Below are 24,711 nucleotides of genomic sequence, written 5' to 3' on the forward strand. Positions count from 1 at the left end.
TTATACTAACACAATAACTAATTGTTATACTAACACTATAACGAATTGTTATACTAACACAATAACTAATTGTTATACTAACACTATAACTAATTGTTATACTAACACTATAACGAATTGTTATACTAACCCTATAACGAATTGTTATACTAACACTCTAACGAATTGTGATACTAACACTCTAACGAATTGTTATACTAACACTATAACGAATTGTTATACTAACAATCTGACTAATTGTTATACTAACACTATAACGAATTGTTATACTAACACTATATAACGAATTGTTATACTAACACAATAACGAATTGTTATACTAACACTATAACTAATTGTTATACTAACACAATAACGAATTGTTGTACTAACACAATAACTAATTGTGATACTAACACAATAACTAATTGTTATACTAACACTATATAACGAATTGTTATACTAACACTATAACGAATTGTAATACTAACACTATAACTAATTGTTATACTAACACTATAACGAATTGTTATACAAACACTCTAACTAATTGTTATACTAACACAATAACGAATTGGTATACTAACACAATAACTAATTGTTATACTAACACAATAACTAGTTGTTATACTAACACTATAACGAATTGTTATACTAACACTCTAACGAATTGTTATACTAACACTATAACGAATTGTTATACTAACACTATAACGAATTGTTATACTAACACTATATAACGAATTGTTATACTAACACAATAACGAATTGTTATACTAACACTATAACTAATTGTTATACTAACACAATAACGAATTGTTGTACTAACACAATAACTAATTGTGATACTAACACAATAACTAATTGTTATACTAACACAATAACTAGTTGTTATACTAACACTATAACGAATTGTTATACTAACACAATAACTAATTGTTATACTAACACAATAACTAATTATTATACTAACACTCTAACTAATTGTCATACTAACACTATAACGAATTGTTATACTAACACTATAACTAATTGTTATACTAACACAATAACTAATTGTTATACTAACACTATAACGAATTGTTATACTAACACAATAACTAATTGTTATACTAACACTATAACGAATTGTTATACTAACACAATAACTAATTATTATACTAACACTCTAACTAATTGTCATACTAACACTATAACGAATTGTTATACTAACACTATAACTAATTGTTATACTAACACAATAACTAATTGTTATACTAACACTATAACGAATTGTTATACTAACACAATAACTAATTGTTATACTAACACTATAACGAATTGTTATACTAACACAATAACTAATTATTATACTAACACCATAACGAATTGGTATACTAACACAATAACGAATTGTTATACTAACACTATAATGAATTGTTAAACTAACACTCTAACTAATTGTTATACTAACACTATAACGAATTGTTATACTAACACTATAACTAGTTGTTATACTGACACTATAACGAATTGTTATACTAACACTATAACTAATTGTTATACTAACACAATAACTAATTGCTATACTAACACTATAACTAATTGTTATACTAACACAATAACTAATTGTTATACTAACACAATAACTAATTGTTATACTAACACTATAACGAATTGTTATACTAACACTATAACTAATTGTTATACTAACATTATAACTAATTGTTATACTAACACAATAACTAATTGTTATACTGACACTATATAACGAATTTGTTATACTAACACTATAACGAATTGCTATACTAACACAATAACTAATTGCTATACTAACACTATAACTAATTGTTATACTAACACAATAACTAATTGTTATACTAGCACAATAACTAATTGTTATACTAACACTATAACTAATTGTTATACTAACACAATAACTAATTGTTATACTAGCACAATAACTAATTGTTATACTAACACTATAACGAATTGCTATACTAACACTATAACGAATTGTTATACTAACACTATAACGAATTGTTATACTAACACTATAACTAAATGTTATACTAACACAATAACTAATTGCTATACTAACACTATAACTAATTGTTATACTAACACAATAACTAATTGTTATACTAACACAATAACTAATTGTTATACTAACACTATAACTATTTGTTATACTAACACAATAACTAATTGTTATACTAACACTATAACGAATTGTTATACTAACACTATAACTAATTGTTATACTAACACTATAACTAATTGTTATACTAACACTATATAACGAATTGTTATACTAACACTATAACGAATTGTAATACTAACACTATAACTAATTGTTATACAAACACTATAACGAATTGTTATACAAACACTCTAACTAATTGTTATACTAACACAATAACGAATTGGTATACTAACACAATAACTAATTGTTATACTAACACAATAACTAGTTGTTATACTAACACTATAACGAATTGTTATACTAACACTCTAACGAATTGTTATACTAACACTATAACGAATTGTTATACTAACACAATAACTAATTGTTATACTAACACTATAACGAATTGTTATACTAACCCTATAACGAATTGTTATACCAACACTCTAACGAATTGTGATACTAACACTCTAACGAATTGTTATACGAACACTATAACGAATTGTTATACTAACAATCTGACTAATTGTTATACTAACACTATAACTAATTGTTATACTAACAATATAACTAATTGTTATACTAACAATCTGACTAATTGTTATACTAACACTATAACGAATTGTTATACTAACACTATATAACGAATTGTTATACTAACACAATAACTAATTGTTATACTAATACTTTAACGAATTGTTATACTAGCACAATAACGAATTGTTATACTAACACTATAACTAATTGTTATACTAACACTATAACTAATTGTTATACTAACACTATAACTAATTGTTATACTAACACTATAACTAATTGTTATACTAACACAATAACTAATTGTTATACTAACACTATAACTAATTGTTATACTAACACTATAACGAATTGTTATACTAACACTATAACTAATTGTTATACTAACACTATAACGAATTTGTTATACTAACACTATAACTAATTGTTATACTAACACAATAACTAATTGTTATACTAACACTATAACTAATTGTTATACTAACACAATAACTAATTGCTATACTAACACTATAACGAATTGTTATACTAACACAATAACTAATTGTTATACTAACACAATAACTAATTGCTATACTAACACTATAACTAATTGTTATACTAGCACAATAACTAATTGTTATACTAACACTATAACGAATTGTTATACTAACACTATAACTAATTGTTATACTAACACTATAACTAATTGTTATACTAGCACAATAACTAATTGTTATACTAACACAATAACTAATTGTTATACTAACACTATAACGAATTGTTATACTAACACTATAACTAATTGTTATACTAACACTATAACTAATTGTTATACTAGCACAATAACTAATTGTTATACTAACACAATAACTAGTTGTTATACTAGCACAATAACTAATTGTTATACTAACACAATAACTAATTGTTATACTAACACTATAACGAATTGTTATACTAACACTATAACTAATTGTTATACTAACACAATAACTAATTGTTATACTAACACTATAACTAATTGTTATACTAACACAATAACTAATTGTTATACTAACACTATAACGAATTGTTATACTAACACAATAACTAATTGTTATACTAACACAATAACTAATTGCTATACTAACACAATAACTAATTGCTATACTAACACTATAACTAATTGTTATACTAGCACAATAACTAATTGCTATACTAACACAATAACTAATTGCTATACTAACACTATAACTAATTGTTATACTAACACAATAACTAATTGTTATACTAACACAATAACTAATTGTTATACTAACACTATAACGAATTGTTATACTAACACTATAACTAATTGTTATACTAACACTATAACTAATTGTTATACTAACACAATAACTAATTGTTATACTGACACTATATAACGAATTTGTTATACTAACACTATAACGAATTGCTATACTAACACTATAACGAATTGTTATACTAACACTATAACGAATTGCTATACTAACACTATAACGAATTGTTATACTAACACTCTAACGAATTGTTATACTGACACTAGAGCTATATAACGAACTGTTATACTAACACTATAACGAATTGTTATACTAACACTATAACGAATTTGTTATACTAGCACTATAACGAATTTGTTATACTAATACTATAACGAATTGTTATACTAACACTATAACGAATTTGTTATACTTACACTCTAATGAATTGTTATACTAACACAATAACTAATTGTTATACTAACACTATAACGAATTGTTATACTAACACAATAACGAATTGTTATACTAACACAATAACGAATTGTTATACTAACACTATAACGAATTGTTATACTAACACAATAACGAATTGCTATACTAACACTATAACGAATTTTTATACTAACACAATAACTAATTGTTATACTAACACTATAACGAATTGTTATACTAACACTCTAACGAATTGTTATACTGACACTAGAGCTATATAACGAATTGTTATACTGACACTAGAGCTATATAACGAATTGTTATACTCACACTAGAGCTATATAACGAATTGTTATACTCACACTAGAGCTATATAACGAATTGTTATACTGACACTAGAGCTTTATAACGAATTGTTATACTGACACTATAACGAATTGTTATACTCACACTAGAGCTATATAACGAATTGTTATACTGACACTAGAGCTATATAACGAATTGTTATACTCACACTAGAGCTATATAACGAATTGTTATACTCACACTAGAGCTATATAACGAATTGTTATACTCACATTAGAGCTATATAACGAATTGTTATACTGACATAAGAGCTATATAACGAATTGTTATACTCACACTAGAGCTATATAACGAATTGTTATACTGACACTAGAGCTATATAACGAATTGTTATACTCACACTAGAGCTATATAACGAATTGTTATACTCACATTAGAGCTATATAACGAATTGTTATACTCACACTAGAGCTATATAACGAATTGTTATACTCACACTAGAGCTATATAACGAATTGTTATACTCACATTAGAGCTATATAACAAATTGTTATACTAACACTCTAACTAATTGTTATACTAACACTATAACTAATTGTTATACTAACACAATAACTAATTGCTATACTAACACTATAACGAATTGTTATACTGACACTATATAACGAATTGTTATACTAACACTCTAACTAATTGTTATACTAACACTATAACGAATTTGTTATACTAACACTATAACGAATTGCTATACTAACACTATAACGAATTGTTATACTAACACTATAACGAATTGTTATACTGACACTAGAGCTATATAACGAATTGTTATACTAACACTATAACGAATTGTTATACTAACACTATAACGAATTTGTTATACTAACACTATAACGAATTTGTTATACTAACACTATAACGAATTTGTTATACTTACACTCTAATGAATTGTTATACTAACACAATAACTAATTGTTATACTAACACTATAACGAATTGTTATACTAACACTATAACGAATTGTTATACTAACACAATAACGAATTGTTATGCTAACACAATAACGAATTGTTATACTAACACTATAACGAATTGTTATACTAACACAATAACGAATTGCTATACTAACACTATAACGAATTTTTATACTAACACAATAACTAAATGTTATACTAACACTATAACGAATTGTTATACTAACACTCTAACGAATTGTTATACTGACACTAGAGCTATATAACGAATTGTTATACTCACACTAGAGCTATATAACGAATTGTTATACTGACACTAGAGCTATATAACGAATTGTTATACTGACACTAGAGCTATATAACGAATTGTTATACTCACACTAGAGCTATATAACGAATTGTTATACTCACACTAGAGCTATATAACGAATTGTTATACTAACACAATAACGAATTGTTGATTTCACTATACATGTAGTGAAATGGTATTATTACTTTGACGAAAACATCGCTTTAGCAAAATTTAGAAAAGATACGAGATTTAGCTGTATAATGTGTGGAGTTACCTTAAAATTCTGATCATGACCACATACCTTTCAATTTATCTACTGTGTCACATTTTTTCAAACAAAAAGTAAGTACATGTACTTGCATGGCCTCAGCAACAAGGCCCGGAAAGGAAATGTCAATGAGCGTAAAAGTCGACAGGCTTCGAACAAGTTGTAGTGTAACTGAGAATGATGGATGGAAACGATGGTGCCAAAATTGTCAAGGCTGACCACTGGCCATTTGGATAATACACAGTCAAGACGGAACGTTTTAATTAAATTACTCGTGCTGTGTGTACGTAGGGTCTTTACAACAGAACTATGGAAAACCCTCAAGAATTAAGGATTATTTTATCATCTCATTATATATATATATGTCAAGTAGTAATAACGACAGAACAGACAAGTAAATTGTCGAATTTTCGAGGCAATCTGCCCCTTTATCAAGACACAGGTAAATTACATACGATCACATATAGACATAGAACATGGAACAGTTACACAAATATAGTAGGTATAAACAACAATAGATATCGTTATGTTGTAAAAATGATCCCCCTCGGCCGATACTTAATTCGCCGAGGGCCTATTATGATTAATAAGGAAATATCTTTGATGGTGTACAGATGCTAAAAGTAAATGAATGAATGGATGAATGAATGAATAAATAAATAAATAAATAAATAAATAAATAAATAAATAAATAAAATAACTTAAAGGTTTAACAGAAAAGCATCGCGGGTCGATTCGATGTGATGGCAGCGCGTGTTATGTCATGAATATTTTTGTTATTGTTTTTTTTCCTCGATATGTACATTTCGTCCCGCAAAACTCGGCCCAAACAGCGGGTTGCAGTGACAATATCGGGTGGCCAACCCATATTAAAATTATTTCGTTTAAACGAAATGGAACAAATATTAAAATCATATAGATATAGTTGTGTAGAAAGGTAAAATTTAGGCATTAGAAACCAAACAAAAAGGTGGGCCAGGCCATTGTCTCCTACTGTTCTCGTTATTATAAACACAACCAGGACATTGTCTCCTACTGTTCTCGTTATTATAAACACAACCAGGACATTGTCTCCTACTGTTCTCGTTATTATAAACACAACCAGGACAATGTCTCCTACTGTTCTCGTTATTATAAACACAACCAGGACATTGTCTCCTACTGTTCTCGTTATTATAAACACAACCATGACATTGTCTCCTACTGTTCTCGTTATTATAAACACAACCAGGACAATGTCTCCTACTGTTCTCGTTATTATAAACACAACCAGGACATTGTCTCCTACTTTTCTCGTTATTATAAACACAACCAGGACAATGTCTCCTACTGTTCTCGTTATTATAAACACAACCAGGACATTGTCTCCTACTGTTCTCGTTATTATAAACACAACCAGGACATTGTCTCCTATTGTTACCATTATTATAAACACAACCAGGACATTGTCTCCTACTGTTCTCGTTATTATAAATACAACCAGGACATTGTCTCCTATTGTTACCATTATTATAAACACAACCAGGACATTGTCTCCTACTGTTCTCGTTATTATAAACACAACCAGGACAATGTCTCCTACTGTTCTCGTTATTATAAACACAACCAGGACATTGTCTCCTACTGTTCTCGTTATTATAAACACAACCAGGACATTGTCTCCTACTTTTCTCGTTATTATAAACACAACCAGGACATTGTCTCCTATTGTTACCATTATTATAAACACAACCAGGACATTGTCTCCTACTGTTCTCGTTATTATAAACACAACCAGGACATTGTCTCCTACTGTTCTCGTTATTATAAACACAACAAGGACAATGTCTCCTACTGTTCTCGTTATTATAAACACAACCAGGACAATGTCTCCTACTGTTCTCGTTATTATAAACACAACCAGGACATTGTCTCCTACTTTTCTCGTTATTATAAACACAACCAGGACAATGTCTCCTATTGTTCTCGTTATTATAAACACAACCAGGACAATGTCTCCTATTGTTCTCGTTATTATAAACACAACCAGGACATTGTCTCCTACTTTTCTCGTTATTATAAACACAACCAGGACAATGTATCCTACTGTTCTCGTTGTTATAACATGAATCGGGACACTGTCTCTTACTATTCCTATCATTGCAATGTACATGTATAAAGGTTGAATAAACATAATAATAATAGTGTAAGTTATGTATACAATGCTGGTATGGTTATTATTGTTATATATTGACTGATCAGAGATCATCTTGTCCAATTTTTAAATCAAAGTCGCGTTTGTATTCATAGTGTCCAAATACACATACATTTTGTATATCATTTTAACAAATCAGACATATCTAAGATGCAACTAATAAGTGGCCTCAAGGTTGGACCATATTGTATCTGAAACAAAGGAAGACCTTGATAGCATGCGTATCGTCAACATAGATTATATTACAAGTCATGCTTTCTCATTGGTTGGAGTTTGAATATTATTATATTTTATCAAATTTCATATGTTGTAGTTATCATATCACTACCAATGCAATGCGTGTTCTAGTGTGTTCTGTTTCCATGTTAAATGGTTGTCATTGTGTTGCCCCTGTCCATGTAGCTGTTACCTGTTTGTCCCAAAGTCAACCGCGTCGCATACATATCACATTATGGTTCACTTACTAAAACAAAATGTATAGCCCGATATGATTTTAGCCAATCACAATTAGATGGCATCATTATTGAAAGAAAAACTAGATACAATGTATCTCAGTGATGGTGAATGCTAAATTTTATGAGAAACCTGTTGGTATTTCACGATCAAGATATCAATCTGAAAAATTTAGAGTGAAGCAATGACAGAATAGACAAGTAAGAGAACAATTATACAAATGTACGTGTAGTTATTAAATAATATAACAGTAACAATTAGTATTACGTAAGAGAACAATAACAATTGTTTTTAGGTAAGGGAACAATTATTATTACATAAGAGGACAATAACAATTGTAATTAAGTGAAATAATATATGAACAATTATTATTAAGCAAGAGAACAAAACACTTATTATAAAGTAAAAGAACAATAACACTTAATATTAAGCAAGGAAACAATAACAGTTATTATTTAAAATTGCGTTTCGAGGGATTTAATGAAAATGAAGAAATGTATCCGCATCGTTTTAGATTCTGGATATCAAGTTATTGTAATGAGAATAAACTTTTTTTTAACAATTTAACCCAGCAGGGTCCAGGATACGGTGTCAACATTGGCTGAAAGTGTTAATGTCACTAAATAAGATGAAATCGAGTTAAGTTCTTCGTTTGGGAGACTTGCATATAGCGCAAAATATTAAGGGACTATACCATGAAATTCTCCAAATCGTTTAGGGGGCTTAAGAACAAGGACATATATTTTCTTTTAACAATAGATATGCCTGATTGAAATGATTCATCGCAACGTACCGAAACAATATAAAAAATATATCAACTGGGAAAATATTAACATATACTTGTATGAGTAAAGTCACAAATACATCTTTTCTTTCTTGCAATTAAAAGGTGGTAGTCGTCACACATGAAAAAGAAGAATACTAAAATGGCAGCATTCGACAAAACACATCCACATCGACAACAGAAATCAGTGAGCTGCCATTTATATAATGTTCCAAGTAATAATTCCGGGGATATTTGACATCACATCACACGCGGTACTTGTCTCGTGTAAAATGTTTTGTCAATCATCTCACACAAATGCATCAAATAGTGTAAGGCACCTTGGGCAAGGACACGATACAATCGATATCTGTAGTACACCTGCGATTTACTGGTATTTGTGGAAACGGTAGTTTCTTCATAAAGTCATCTTATAACTGTCATGGAATCTAGCTGGTCTACATTAAAAGAAAAAACAAATTTTCAAACTTGGCAATGTTGCTCATACAAATATATATATATAGTACAAAACATTTGTAACCACGTTGTGTTACTAATACTACAAAACATTTGTAACTCATAATACAAAACATTTGTAACCTAGTTGTCTAACTGATACTACAACATATTTGTAACTTGGTTATGCTAATTAAAGTACGATTCCTTCCTTGTTATATAAAGTTTTTCTTTGGCAACAGGGGCTTGTCTCGATGTTCAGTAATACAAATTCACTAGGATCGTAATTTAACTCTTTTTTAATAATCCCATGATTTGTATTAAGTTTCTGTTCTTACTGTGATACGTACATTGTACATTTCCTTACTACATATATAGTTTTATGGCGTTTTCACGTGGCCTATTTGACTAATTGTTGTGAAGTATGTAATTTTCTAACCAGACCTGGCCTGCTATACTAATTATCGTGATGCTTGTAACTCACTTTCTATGTAATATCGATTTGGTATGACAAGTTCGTACGTTTAAATCAAAGCCAGTGAGCATTTCACCGGTCTATTTTGCTAATGGTGATATTTAAGAGAAGTTATCAATTATCAAATAGTATCTGTACAGGCTTGGTCAAACTGTATATTTATCTGGTTCTCCGCGCATTGATTTCTTCTTAATTTATTTCATCGTTTTGTCCCGTATCAGCGAATTTATACAATGGATACTTACTTGCATCAGCATTTCCGTGGCGCCCTGTAGATTTACATAAACATACTGTAAGTCTACGTATTCAATCGTTAATACACATGTTAATGTAAACATAATTAGCAAGGATTGTTTTACTGTCACCATAGCACATTTTAAAGAATCATCGAGTATGTGTTGTAGAATTCTCTCAAACATTATTGTAAGAAAAATGCCACGCGTTACAGAATTTGGATACAACCAGATATTCTATACAGATTTCTGGTATAATTCGCGTGTTATGTCTAAAGGAAGGAACTTAGAGTACCAAAGGTAAGACGTAATAGTGTACCCTGAGTTCTGGTAAACTGACTGGGACTTGTCGTCTCCACCATCTGCAGATTGTCCTTTTAAACAAAAAAATAACAAAATAACAAAACATTCAATTGCTGGTAATAAATATATACACGTATCTCATGTTCATGGTTCCAATTTATATGATCTTAAACAATAGAATACCGATGCTATTGTATCGCTTATTTTGCTGTTTTTGATGGGGCTATGGGTGTACAATGGACGAAGGACACGAATGAATAACAATTAACCTAGTAGAATATACATGTATAAGGTATGTTTCGAAGGATTCGTAGAATCATGCCCACATACCACGACAGTACATATCAGTTGGCTTTTACATTAAATTTGAAATACATATCGTCAGAAAGACGTTTATTAATTGTATTAAAATTCCTTTTGTGTTGTCCATATTGTCCTCGCATATTCATAGCATAATTATGTGCCAAAGGGAGAGAGCAATCACATACTATCATATAGGTAAACTCAGGACAGAATGGAGTTCATAACCCACCGTGGTGTGAACATATTGGCATCTTGGACCCAATAAACATACGGTCAAATTCGGACACGTTTTATATCCCTTATGAATTATGTAGACTAATCGTCTTTAATTATTTAAACCTGGCTTTGCCAAATTGCAGAATGGGTGCATAGTGAGTGATGCCATCCCGCAACTCTAATTGCACGAGGTTATTGGGAAATCCCAATCTTCTAAGTAACACACAAAAAGAAGGCTTTTGGTTTTAGTTACACAAGAAAAGGGACTTATTTGTCAGGGAATATGTAGGTTTACTATAACTATATACATATATACCTGTATATATATTGATTGACAGCAGCACCTCATTACATACCTCGTTAGGCAGACCGATCCAATAACGACACATAGTCCTATTACACTACACAACACGCTAATAACAATTGTCGATGGAAAATCGCTTCCTCCTGAAAATACACAAAACTAAAAATAAGTGATACCTTCTTAGATTAGATTAAAGACATTTATATGAACAAATACATATATACATGTCTTAACGTATTTATTAATGAGTTAATAGTATCAACTTTTCAGTTCATAACTAGCAGTAAACTTAGCTTTCTTATTTAGTTCACTCATCCACGCTTTCTTGGACAAGCAAGACAAAAAAAATCGAGACAATTTAGGGAAGGGACAAGGTTAATCAATATTGATTAGCGGATATGAGGTTTGTTATAGTTTATATAATCCACACAGTTCTATAAAGTGATACTTACAATAATAATAATTCTGACATTATTTTATATACTAGGTACCTCCAATTCACTATAAAACAACGTATATCCGGGGCGACTTAATCTCGCGTTTTCATGCCAAACGAAGTTTTTCCTCGACTTCACTTAGCATTGTTTTAGTTCTTTCCGGTAATATGGTAACTAAATAATCCCTGCTGAACTAAAATATACCTGCATTTGGGTTTTTTCCGCTGAGCGTGAAATGGTTTCATGCATACGGGGCCTGGTCTCGACAAACCATAAACTTGCCATATCACCCAACCCCATACGTTTACTGTACATACAGGCTATAGATGAATGGTGTAGTGTTGTAAATGAGAGGTCTTGACACACGTATAGATGACTGAAGTTTTATTCAGAGACAGAGCATAGATGTTACTACTCTGACTCCCAAGGTAGTCTGACGCTTTCACAGATATCAGGTATACCTTATATACAATGTACATAGGAACAGGCCAGCTGTTTACAATTCTGAACCCTGAAACTATTACATAAAATTACATGATCTCATGGGAAATAGCTGACCAACGGGATTAGGTACATACGAAAGTCAACAGGTATTTGTATAAGTTAATCTATCAATATACATTTCCAGATAACAAAAGGGCGAAAGAGATCCAAAGGGCTGGTTATTACATAAGTAAATCAATACTCTTTGGCCAAATAAACACACACGGGTCACATATGGGTCAGGCAGAAGGCAGATAAAATATTTAATCAATTTCAGTTATTACGTTACTATATCACAAGGCGGGGTCGTGCGAAAAAGTCTAAGGGACCGAAATACTGAATTTTGCTTGAGAAATTTGATTATAGACTTCAGGGCATTTCCTGTCACATGATTGCACCCTTTGTCTTTCAAAGGAATACTAAACAGTCCTTGTAAATAATGTCTGGCCTCTGATCCCGACGTTTACCTTGTTCTCCCTGTATATAACACTTGACGGGGCTGACGTGTTCTGGCATTTCGTTTAATCTGGCTGCCACTGTAACACACACCTTTTCACCGGGATGGATGTTATGGAGAAGGACAGAGTTGGTATTTCCCGGCAAAGTCCCTGTTAGAAAATACAGCAGACAACGCTTTTTAAATTTCTTTAATGCATAACTGTTCTACGGTGGGTTAACTGTAAGAATATTATGAAAACTGGTGTATACAAGAAATAGGATACATTTCTGACTTTGAATATATGTACATTGTACAAAGCTGATATATTCGTGATGCTTATGGTTGTAGTGTTTGGCGCAAGTGCGTATTTCGATTTGTATTTTGTCGTGTTCTGACGTCGGTTAAAATGCTTGTGTTTATATTTAGCAACTTGTTCTGAAACTCGCACCTGTACTTACGGTTTTTAACGTTTGGAAGAATTGAATGTTTTTGTTTGGTATTCTGCCCTGTAACAGAGATACAACTACTTACGGTTGTATTGTTCGGAAGAAGTGTGTATAATGATTTGGTATTCTGCACTGTCTTCCAGTTTCCTAATGATCAGAGCATTACAGTAGGGATATATCCACGAGACTGACACCTTTCTCTCCTTCGGAAAGCCACGAAAATGTATTCTTGGTGATTTGAGAGTGCCTTAAACAAAATCAGTAACCAATATTCAGGGTTTTACAATTACTACGAATCTTTGTTCCTCTTAATACGTTTATAAAGTACATTGTATGTGCTAAAGATTGAAAAAGAAATATTGATGTTCAAATAAAAATGCTTTTCATAAAACATTAAACAAGAAATTTAATTCCTTCAATCATTAAACATAAAATTAATTTCATGAATCATTAAACATAAAATTAATTTCATGAATCATTAAACATAAAATTAATTTCATGAATCATTAAACATAAAAGTGACAGGATGCTTGTTTTATATATAAATATCTGAGATTTATTGTCTTAAATGAATAAATAAGAAGATCACCATTTCTATCATTCCAGCCCAACATGAAGTAAATATTTATCTATTTAATCTGTATTGTAAATAATGCGTAGCACTTTAAGAACACATACGAGGGAGAATTGTAGAACAATCAGTCCAATAAAATCCGCTGCTGACGGTCCGTCCATTTCTTATTATTTCAGCAGACACTCCAAATATGTATGTCAGAACAGGAGATCCTTTTAGGGAAACACACGTGCTGTCCTGGGTAGTGCTGACTATTTTGTGATTAAAATCATTCTACAAATCGTATAGGCTTGGATTAATCAAACGAGCGACAAAAATAATCTTAATATTAGCAGCGGAATGCTGAAAATAGAGTGTTTCCACTTCTATATTTACATATACTTACAACTCTATGACTTTGTCACTATATGTGTAGTTGAGCATTATCATCTCATAAACTGCCAACCGGCGCATTAATAATGTGCTAAGTGAAGCACACCGCATTAGCGAAAAATATTAAATACACATTTTCTTTTTGAAAAATAGACGGACATTTTATATTTTGCATTGTCATAATGTTAATTTATATTAAATATTTTATTTCATTGATTATTATTGTCTGGTTTTCTATTATCTTACACACCAGAAATGGCTGGGAAACTTGAATTCCGTTAATTATAGTGATTTATCTTAAATGTGGTAAATATAAACACTGAACTGCTTTGAGTTGGCAGTTATGGGCTGATAATGCCAACTTGACAAAGGTAAAATTGATGAAGCGCGCAAGGTTTGATATTGACATTGGTTAATCTAAACTAATATGAATGAGAGGAGTGATATAAGCTGTCTTATTGTTTGTAGTCGAGTGCTAGGAATCGTGTGACTAACATTTATGCTATTTACATAAAGAATTCAAAATAAATAATTTTACATAATTATCACGATCAACCCGCTGGTCACTTGTTTTATTGTGGAGACCAAGGAATTAGCAAATATTTGGTCATCGCACACAATACGTTAGAATAACTCGACAGAAAATGAGACCGTAAGATATAGCTTTTCATTCGATAACGAATATACTTCTCAATTATTAATTCAATTGTTGTACCAGGATTCTTTATGTCGAGCTTCTTAGAAATATTAACTAAATGTATCCTCACATTTCGTAATGTCTGCAGATCATAAACAAAAAATGTAAAACCGGTAAATACGTACAGTACATGATCTTGCTGGATTAGATTGGCACCAGTAAATAGTGATCAAATTCGCTTCAGCATAGTGCTTCCATGATATTTCGACTAATTCAGAATTTTCTGCTGCGTTGATGAAGACGTCCTCGGGATGCTTGGGTCCTTTCAAATCGTAAGTAAACATCTATTGAATTTGTATTGCTTTCATGAATGAAGATATGTATTTTGACTACAGTTACCAGAAAATATACATAACCGCAGAATGTTTATTTTAAATGCAAAAGGTTTAAGTGAGGATTCAATATAGAACTCAATATGAAACTATCGCTGTTGAAAAATCTTACTTGATGAAAATTTGTCGACACTTTGAATAGAAATACCATATCCTGCACACTTTTGAAGTTCCCAACACTTCTCTATATATTATATCATAAATACTCTCGGGGTATACAGAGAATCGTCGGGTCCGGGTTAGCGGAAAGTAAAAATGCTTTAAAATCTATTTTACATCCAGAGGGCCATACTCCAGAGCGGGAATATGCAGGAAATCATAGTATTTATTGAATTATGTGCTTTATGCTGATAAATAAATTACTTTCTGGGCAACTTTTTGTTCCTATCTTAAAAAGAAACTAAAGCGAATACACTTTTCCATACAACAATGTTCTCAACAATTACCCTTATTTCCTATGTACATCTTGCTTGGTTGATATGCCAGGCCGATTTCATTTCTCGCCCATAATGATATGTTGTAGGAACAGTTGGAAAGGATTTCGAATTGTGATGAGGCTTCCAGGTGAAGGAGATTCAGAGTTTGCTGTGAACAAGGCTCCGCAGTACTCGCTTTAATAACGTATGTCAGATTATCACTATTCCAGGAATCTCGAGGAAGAGCCTGAATCACAATATAACCAAATATCATCTGAAGTCAAAAATAACTCATGTGATCTTGACTCAAAGATGCAGCCAAAATTAACATTGATGCAATGAAGATTGTATTGGTAAATGCGAATATTGGTAAATGCGAATATTGGTAAATAGAAACTAAACAGACACTTCGGTTCATTTTATAATTGTCGTATAATCAATACATAATACGCATTTCTATAATTTAAGATAAATTTGATTAACAACCACTTTGCCGCAGTGATACACATTGATCAATGGACAACCCAGCAATGCTCATAGATTTGTCTTTTATACGTTATTATGTTCTCAAACCCACAGCTTTGTATACATATAAGAATACTACCACGCTGCAGAACAGAAAAAAGTAGTTAACTGTTATCACCAGAAATGGTCATAAAGATCTTAATTACATTTACTTACCTGGCTGATAGATAGACTTCTGTACCCCTTGTTTTTGGTAGGTGTTCCTGTAACCGTTTTTACTTACCGACCAGTAGACAGTGACACTTCTGTACCCCTTAAAATTGGTAGGAGATAGTGTAAATGCACCAGGTAAAAGAGACGGTGATCTCGATGGAACTGAAATGTCAATGTTTAACGTATGATATTCGCTATACTGTACTTACATCAGTACCATACATAGGAAGCATCGCTAAATCGATATGGTTTAACACATTTTTCAAGAGAGATATTTTCTTTGACATGCAGGGGCCGCGGTGGCCGAGTGGTTAAGGTGTCCCGACACTTTAACACTAGCCCTCCACCTCTGGGTTGCGAGTTCGAAACCTACGTGGGGCAGCTGCCAGGTACTGACCGTAGGCCGGTGGTTTTTCTCCGGGTATTCCGGCTTTCCTCCACCTCCAAAACCTGGCACGTCCTTAAATGACCCTGACTGTTAATAGGACGTTAAACAAAAACAAACCAAATTCTTTGACATGCTTATTATCATTGAAAAAGTGACACCAGGATAAAGCGAACGTTGCTACATTTTACCAACATAATCTTCTTTTCTGCGATGTTAAAATAACTTAGCAGATATAATGTATTACCACTTTTACGGGTTACCACGTCCATCGTTGTTGGATTACTCCAGTATCCGGTAGGGACACCATCGAAGTTTAGAGGTCTGGTCCTCACTGATATTGTGTACTGGGTGTTATAAGATAGATTACAAACATGGTAGGATTCCTCATCATGGTGATACTCTGGCCATTTATCCGTCTTGGAGCCAACATCCTGTAAAGTAAATTGCGGTATGTATATATATTATCATTATACAGTATTAGTATTTATATATTTATTACATTATACCAGTAAAATATCAATTTAAAAAAAAACTTATCATCACTTTCGGTTTTTTAACCAATCAAAATTTTGCTCTCAATTCGACACATTAATCCGTAAGTGTCTATTTTGCTGCATTCCTGCAACATGAATTGCAGGGTTAAAAAAACAACAAAGTACTCATTTAATAAGATTTTTGTAAGCAAAGTTTACCATGTAACAACAGAAAATCGTTGAAGTTGGGTTTTGTTGTAAAGTGTAACGTTAGAAGGATATGACGTCACATGTTATACTACTATTCCAGCGCTTTTAAGGCACATATAATATTGTTCTCGTTTGCCGTTCTTATACATATATATATATATAATTAATTGGATTCAAGTTGAATCTAACATATTTCTCGAGTATGACAGATCAATTTATGTTAAATTCAACTAGAAACCATTCAATATCCTCTCTAACTGTTTCTGGTCTATGTTATACATGTATATATATATACCGTTTTTGTATTATATTTTAAGTAAAGAATTAAAGCCGAAGACTATGCAGTAGTTTACATAATAGGCATTATGAGTCTTATACTGAAAACACACCCATGTCTGTGTTAGTATTGGACAGTTTCAATGTCTGTTCTGTTTGAGCAATCAACCATGAAGGCCATTGATACAATAAAGGACAGCGGTGTCCAGTAGCATACTTTGCATACCCCTTTTAAATGCATGCAATACATGTGTGTGATATGTGCCCGAGTAGAATTTAGTCACCCAAAAACGGAAGTGCGTTCCCAACACATGTGCAATACATTTTTGCACATACCTAGTGGGGATAACACAATATTTCAACTGCTCTCAACTCCAAAATGTTAATGTCAAAATTACGATTTCAAAGGAAATTGTAATTAATGCTTAAGGTTTATAAATATCCACATGTATGTTTTATGTTAAAAGATAGTTTCCTTATTCAAATGTTTTAAGAGGACAAATTGCAGTACATTGAAAATCTAACGGAGAATAGAAATAGCGAAAATACTTAAAGAACATTGATATTTAAATTCTGTGTAAAATTTGATAAATATTTATTTTTACATTAATTCTATAATTATGGTTTCCATTGCATGGCATGTTGAGGTGTTCATTCACAATCTTACCTTTAGTTGTCCAATATGTTACATGTATCCGTCAAATAATTTACCTATAACTGTCGGATAATTGCATTTTCATGTACGTAATGGACAGGTTACTTATTGGACAGCTACAGGCGATGCCTATTAACTATGTTAGATATAGTATGCAAATAACAAAGGATGACATCGCAACTGTGTTTTAAGTATATACACGTTATCATATATTATACAAGGTTTCTATTATATATTGTACGCTGTTTCTATTATATATTGTACGCCGTTTCTATTATATATTATACGCTGTTTCTATTATATGTTATACACTGTTTCTATTATATAGTATACACTGTTTCTATTATATAGTATACACTGTTTCTATTATATATTATACGCCGTTTCTATTATATATTATACACTGTTTCTATACATATTATACGCTGTTTCTATTATATATTATACACTGCTTCTATTATATATTATACGCTGTTTCTATTGATATTATACAATGTTTCTATTATATATTATACACTGTTTCTATTATATGTTATACACTGTTTCTATAATATAGTATACACTGTTTCTATATATATTATACGCTGTTTCTATTATATATTATACACTGTTTCTATACATATTATACGCTGTTTCCATTATATATTATACACTGTTTCTATTATATATTATACACTGTTTCTATATATATTATACGCTGTTTCTATTATATATTATATACTGTTTCTATATATATTTTACGCTGTTTCTGTTATATATTATACACTGTTTCTATATATATTTTACGCTGTTTCTATTATATATTATACACTGTTTCTATATATATTATACGCTGTTTCTATTATATATTATACACTGCTTCTATTATATATTATACGCTGTTTCTATTAGATATTATACAATGTTTCTATTATATATTATACACTGTTTCTATTATATATTATACACTGTTTCTATTATATATTACACTCTTTCTATTATATATTATACACTGATTCTGTTATATACTAGTATTATACACTATTTCTGTTCTATATTATACACTCTTTCTGTTCTTTATCGTAAGTATATATATAACCTTTCTTTGTGTCATTGATTTCCAGCTCTCAGACATAACCTATCGACATGGCAAACAAAGATTTTGAAATAAGAAAAAAAGAAGAAGAAAAAAAATCAAAATTAGAAATAAAACAAAACTCTCACGTACAGTAACGATTTCTTCCCGTTCCGACAAAAGTTTTAGCTCGTATTTCTTTGGATCAATGTTGTTTTCATGGTTCCAGGATATGTTCAGACATAATGGCGGAGTTGCTCTGGCGTGTACGTAGCTTACGACAGCCGGTTTTACTGTTTGTAAAGAAAGAGAAGTTAATATAATAAAACATTCCGCAGCATTATGTAGATGTCATACATTTTAAACCGCAACGTTACGGATAGTAATATATCAATATGCGAGCAATATCATTTTCAGCACTTTTAAACTCTTCTGGCGAAATTTCGTGTTAATAGCAGAATGAAGTGATGCCTTTAAGTTTTTCTCGATATCTTATTATAGTCAAAGAAGTGTATGTATTAATTGCACGAAAGACGCAGATTAGCATATTGATTCAGTGGGGGGTAATTACATCATAATACAGAGTTTTCTCTTGTCAATTATTCAGCTAGAAGGCACCTGGGATAAGTTGATGTAGCTGCGCATAGAAAAGTATCAGACTGCAATTATCATGATAACAACTGTCACGAAATAGTTGGAGATAAATACTATTGATTTTGTGATAAGCTAGATATTTTGTAAATGAAATCGTTATTGTTTCTTTCAATGTTACGAACCTTTGTCAGCAATATCAATGGAATGACACTCCTTCACAGACATGGGAACGTCATCTGTTGTTGTAAGTTGAAGACACACTGATATTCGTCTGTCCGGGTCAACATCAAAACTTCCATCACCTCCACCCAAACCCCAGCTGCATGACGCCCTGGTGCTGATGGGACATTTCAATTGTTCTTGTATTTGACCCTCAAATATCCTGTACAACATGATATGTAAGTGTATAATATCACTATATATGTGGTTTGTTTTCGCGGGTTTTACTGAACATGTGATGCACAAATTGGCGTCTTGTGAGTTACGATTTGCTTGTGTTTGCCACCTGGTGAAAGCGCCGAAGCGATGTCTACTTGATAGTCTTACTGGACCTTACTGAAGTATACTGCCGAAGGCAAGCAAGACACCACAACCGGCTACATTATGGTGGCAAATGGCATTCGCCTCATTCTCGAAATGCTCAAACTCATCTTTAAATAAAACTTACTTACCAGGTAACATGCGTAGTTAAATCACTGCCATAGTCTGTAGGTTCGCTCCAATTGCATGTCAAGTTTATGTCCCAGTTGTAGGTGATACAGGAAAAGTTTCGAAAGATCACTGCTTGAATAGAGTTTATGTTTACATCAATTCATATTTTTAAATGTCGACTTCTTCATGTTACTCGATGTGTGGTATTATCAATGATCTATAGAAGTAAGTGCTATTGTCATGAAGCTGTAGGAAACATATATTGATGAAATGAGTTATTGTACCCTTAATTACCGGATAATGCCACTTACCTGAATGGGAAATATGCCAGGTAATGAACAATATACAAAAGGAACCATTTCTCAGCATTTTCGTACTTAGAATCTGCAAGGACGAAAATGAAGGGTATCACACTGGGACGCAATCACACGTATTGTTTTACGTCCTTTTTGCATAATATCATTTAAGTTCGGTATCCACGAAGTATCGGGGCAGTAATGCCTTTATAGTTTTATCACTCTGAAACGTCGTTGTTAGGCAAGAAAGTGATACGTCCTCCCCCTCCCCATGAAGTATAAGGGCAGTAACGCATTTATAGTTTCATCACTCTGAAACGTCGCTCCTAGGCAAGAAAGTGATACGTCCTCCCTCTCCCCCACCAGTCACTTTATACCGAACTAGTCGCTACCGCCAATTTTGTCAAGCAGTGAACAATAACTTCAAATTTGATGTATTTCGGTTAATCAGATCAGGGAAGGGGGGGGGGGGGATACGCTTCCTCACAAGTGTGAATGGGCTTTAAACGGGATGCGAGAACATGTTCACTGATTTATCACAACTCATGAGAAAGGAAGTATCGTCGATAATTTTGGGACAAGTAGGTGATTTTATATCTAATAATGGATAATGATACATGTATGAAGAGCACGTGCAGATTATTTAAAACAAAGTTTCAAGTGTGTTTTCGTCACTCACCTAGAATAGGAGCAATGTTCGAAAGAAATATTAATGTTTAATAAATTAGGGGATCACTAAGAATCTCTTGTGCAACATGCACACTTTAAACATAAATTTAGTAAAATGAAACCAGAAGTGTAGTTCCATACAAATAGAATAAATGTTGGCATTCCCCAGGATAATTATACCGTTGTTCGCGTAAGGATTATTACTGCATACCAATCGTGTTGTTGTTTGCGACATGATATCATGTATTGACTCATACCTGTAACAAAGCGCACATTTCTTTTTAAAATTATTCCCTTTAGTAATGTATAGGACGGAAGACTTCTTAACAAGGTATTGTGAAATATCTTTTATTACCACATTTTTTAATTATACTTTTGAATATCTTTTAGCAGTTTGCCTTCGGAAAAACCTGAAATTTCTTAAGGTCGATGGAGCACCGAAATTATCCCTAGAACTGTTATGACTTAATTCTTTAACCCATAGCAGTAAGGAGTCGCACTAGTTCAATAACAAATAATCCTTGTTTCCTTGTAGATCAATTTTCCTTTGAAACGGTTTGACAGATATTATAATTATTTCATGATTACTCGCTGCTGTGATTACGCTCACTATCCAAAATAGCAGGTCAATTTGTCAATCATACATTATAATAATTATCTTTTCAAAACCATAATTGTACTAATGACGCAATACATATTAACCGGGTATTCCATTGCTTTCTTAAGGAAGATTAAAACCTGTCAATTTGAATACGTAAATACCATGCACTAGAAACCACATACTAATATATGTTTTTTTACTAACACCAATTTTACCCTAAATGCTTCTGAAAATCTATGATACCAGATATAGAAGGATACTCTATAGTTCATGGTTTACAAGATATTTACCTGAAATCATATTTATGTAGATAATGCAACACTTCCCCTATACAGTTTTGACATGTTTTCTGTTTCGATTTCCCTTTAATATTGACATACGCTTAGCTTCCAGTGAGACTAATATTTGCCAGAACTGTGCAGAAGATATATCATTCTGTTATTATGGACCGGCACTCTACTTGCTTCATTTATTGTTCAATTCATACATAAATATGGTATCCAGGCATCGTTTGTTATTATATAGAAGTGTGTCCACTGTTTTATTCTATGAAGGCAAGGATGTTCAATACACTGTTTTATATAACGCCACATCCCTTCAAATAGCCAGTGGTGTTCAATGTACTATTTTATATAATGCCAAATTACATCTACTAAACCAGTGATGTTTAATGTACTTTTTATATAACGCCTATAACGCCATGCTCCTTTTCTGCTAATCCAGGGATGTTTCATATCATGATTGTTGATTCGATATGACGTGGACAAAATTAAATTTAATGTATTAAGATAATGTGAAGATAAATTCGTTTATAACGATATCAATATATGTCGCAGCTGTAAAATATTTAAATTGTTGAAGTTTTATTTGAAACAAGGCATGTTATACAACTGTGCAGGCAATGGCCAAGTTATGGGATGCCTGGCCTGGGTAGTTATACAAAGAACATCAAACATCAATACATGCTGCGAGTTTGAAAGCTGCTAAATATTGGCATAAAGGCAGATACATAGAGATGAATTCAGTGATGCCTACTCTTGCTTTGTCCACCCATAACTGTATTTACATTGCAACAACAGGTCTGCGCAAGCATAATAAAATCCACTCGTCGATAAGCAGTGATAGGGCTCAAATGTGGTCATTTGGCACTAACAACACTGACTGACCATAGAACTCGTGTAATGAGGTCACTATACATACAATGACACCATTCCGTTCTTACCTGTACTATCCAGGTCAGCTGATACAACTTACACGTTGTGATTTCGTCGTGTGTCTGGAGAACTCCTACCTATTGGCCCTGGGTCATCCCACACCTTGTACAGTCCCCGGTACGTGTGTATGAGTTAACGGCTGTTATGAAAAAAACTACCATTCAATTGGTTAATACTTTTAGTTCATTCATGTCCTAAACACTCTCATTACGACGTCGCAGGGTTCGTCAGGCGTGAAAATGTGTACAAAAGGCGCTTACAAATAATTCGGCAGACGCATACCTTGAAATAATAAATAAATTTTAAATACTTGAAATTGGGTATTTTGTGATCAATCGTTTAAAGATTATTTAAACATTTTTGAAAATATAAAACAGTAAACCATCAAGTCAATTTGTGTATCGATAATGTCGAGATATTTTGTAATTTCCATACGGTGAGAGGCCATAACAATGTAGTAATTATAGATGAAATATTGAACGACTGGATTTACTGACAGTGTTATAAGTATCAAGTGTTCCTGTGGTTCTGACGTGTTGTGTCTATTTATATCATTGATTCCATTAACTGATTCTTCACGGGGAAGAGAGCGCTGTAGAGTACCTTTATGCCATTCAACCTAGAATACCTGCATGGTTGCGCAACGTTTCTATTGCTTGATTTTGTTATGATACATATATATATCCGGTAGAAATACAGATACATCTAATTATATGCTTTGATAGATTAGTCTTCCGTTTATTCATAAGCATGTCCCACTCAAGTGTTTGTAATGTCATTGGTAGATGGAAGTGTGGGCGTAGATAATTGCGAACCATCTTCACATCATTTTTGAATCTGCCTCTCGATGTGTCTTTTAAGAC

The 24,711-nt window shown here is 31.9% G+C and overlaps 1 protein-coding gene across 4 annotated transcripts; it reads right to left on the reverse strand.

Annotated features, from left to right (window-relative positions):
- Positions 1-9,191: 9,191 nt before the first annotated feature.
- Positions 9,192-23,991, reverse strand: LOC117325351. Of its 4 annotated transcripts, none has more exons than XM_033881504.1 (16): positions 23,857-23,991; positions 21,380-21,452; positions 21,089-21,197; positions 20,600-20,799; positions 19,977-20,116; positions 17,400-17,586; positions 16,838-16,929; positions 16,120-16,336; positions 15,467-15,603; positions 14,377-14,545; positions 13,784-13,945; positions 13,281-13,421; positions 11,946-12,036; positions 11,063-11,141; positions 10,780-10,803; positions 9,192-10,061 (listed from the first exon to the last, which is right to left on the reverse strand). In XM_033881504.1, exons 2-16 carry the CDS (start codon positions 21,435-21,437, stop codon positions 10,053-10,055), a joined length of 1,815 nt encoding a protein of 604 aa, XP_033737395.1. In that variant the 5' UTR covers positions 21,438-21,452; positions 23,857-23,991; the 3' UTR covers positions 9,192-10,052. The 4 variants fall into 4 exon arrangements, with proteins under 4 accessions (XP_033737395.1, XP_033737396.1, XP_033737394.1 ...); XM_033881505.1 differs by having other exon boundaries at positions 11,087-11,141; positions 23,857-23,989; XM_033881503.1 differs by having other exon boundaries at positions 9,192-10,803; positions 11,087-11,141.
- Between the last annotated feature and the right edge of the window lie 720 nt (positions 23,992-24,711).

Source organism: Pecten maximus, chromosome 4 (genome assembly GCF_902652985.1).
Source record: "Pecten maximus chromosome 4, xPecMax1.1, whole genome shotgun sequence".
In the NCBI taxonomy this organism is placed as follows: Eukaryota; Metazoa; Mollusca; class Bivalvia; order Pectinida; family Pectinidae; genus Pecten; species Pecten maximus.

What these genes read in the sequence shown, in the direction of transcription:
- LOC117325351 (XM_033881502.1), bottom strand. Translation starts at nt 21,437, where the DNA reads ATGCTGAGAAATGGTTCCTTTTGTATATTGTTCATTACCTGGCATATT. An exon ending in CGTGGTAACCCGTAAAAGTG is followed by an intron (nt 16,930 to 17,399) that starts GTAATACATTAT and finishes TTGACATTTCAG; the next exon opens with TTCCATCGAGATCACCGTCT. An exon ending in ATCCAGCAAGATCATGTACT is followed by an intron (nt 14,546 to 15,466) that starts GTACGTATTTAC and finishes TACGATTTGTAG; the next exon opens with AATGATTTTAATCACAAAAT.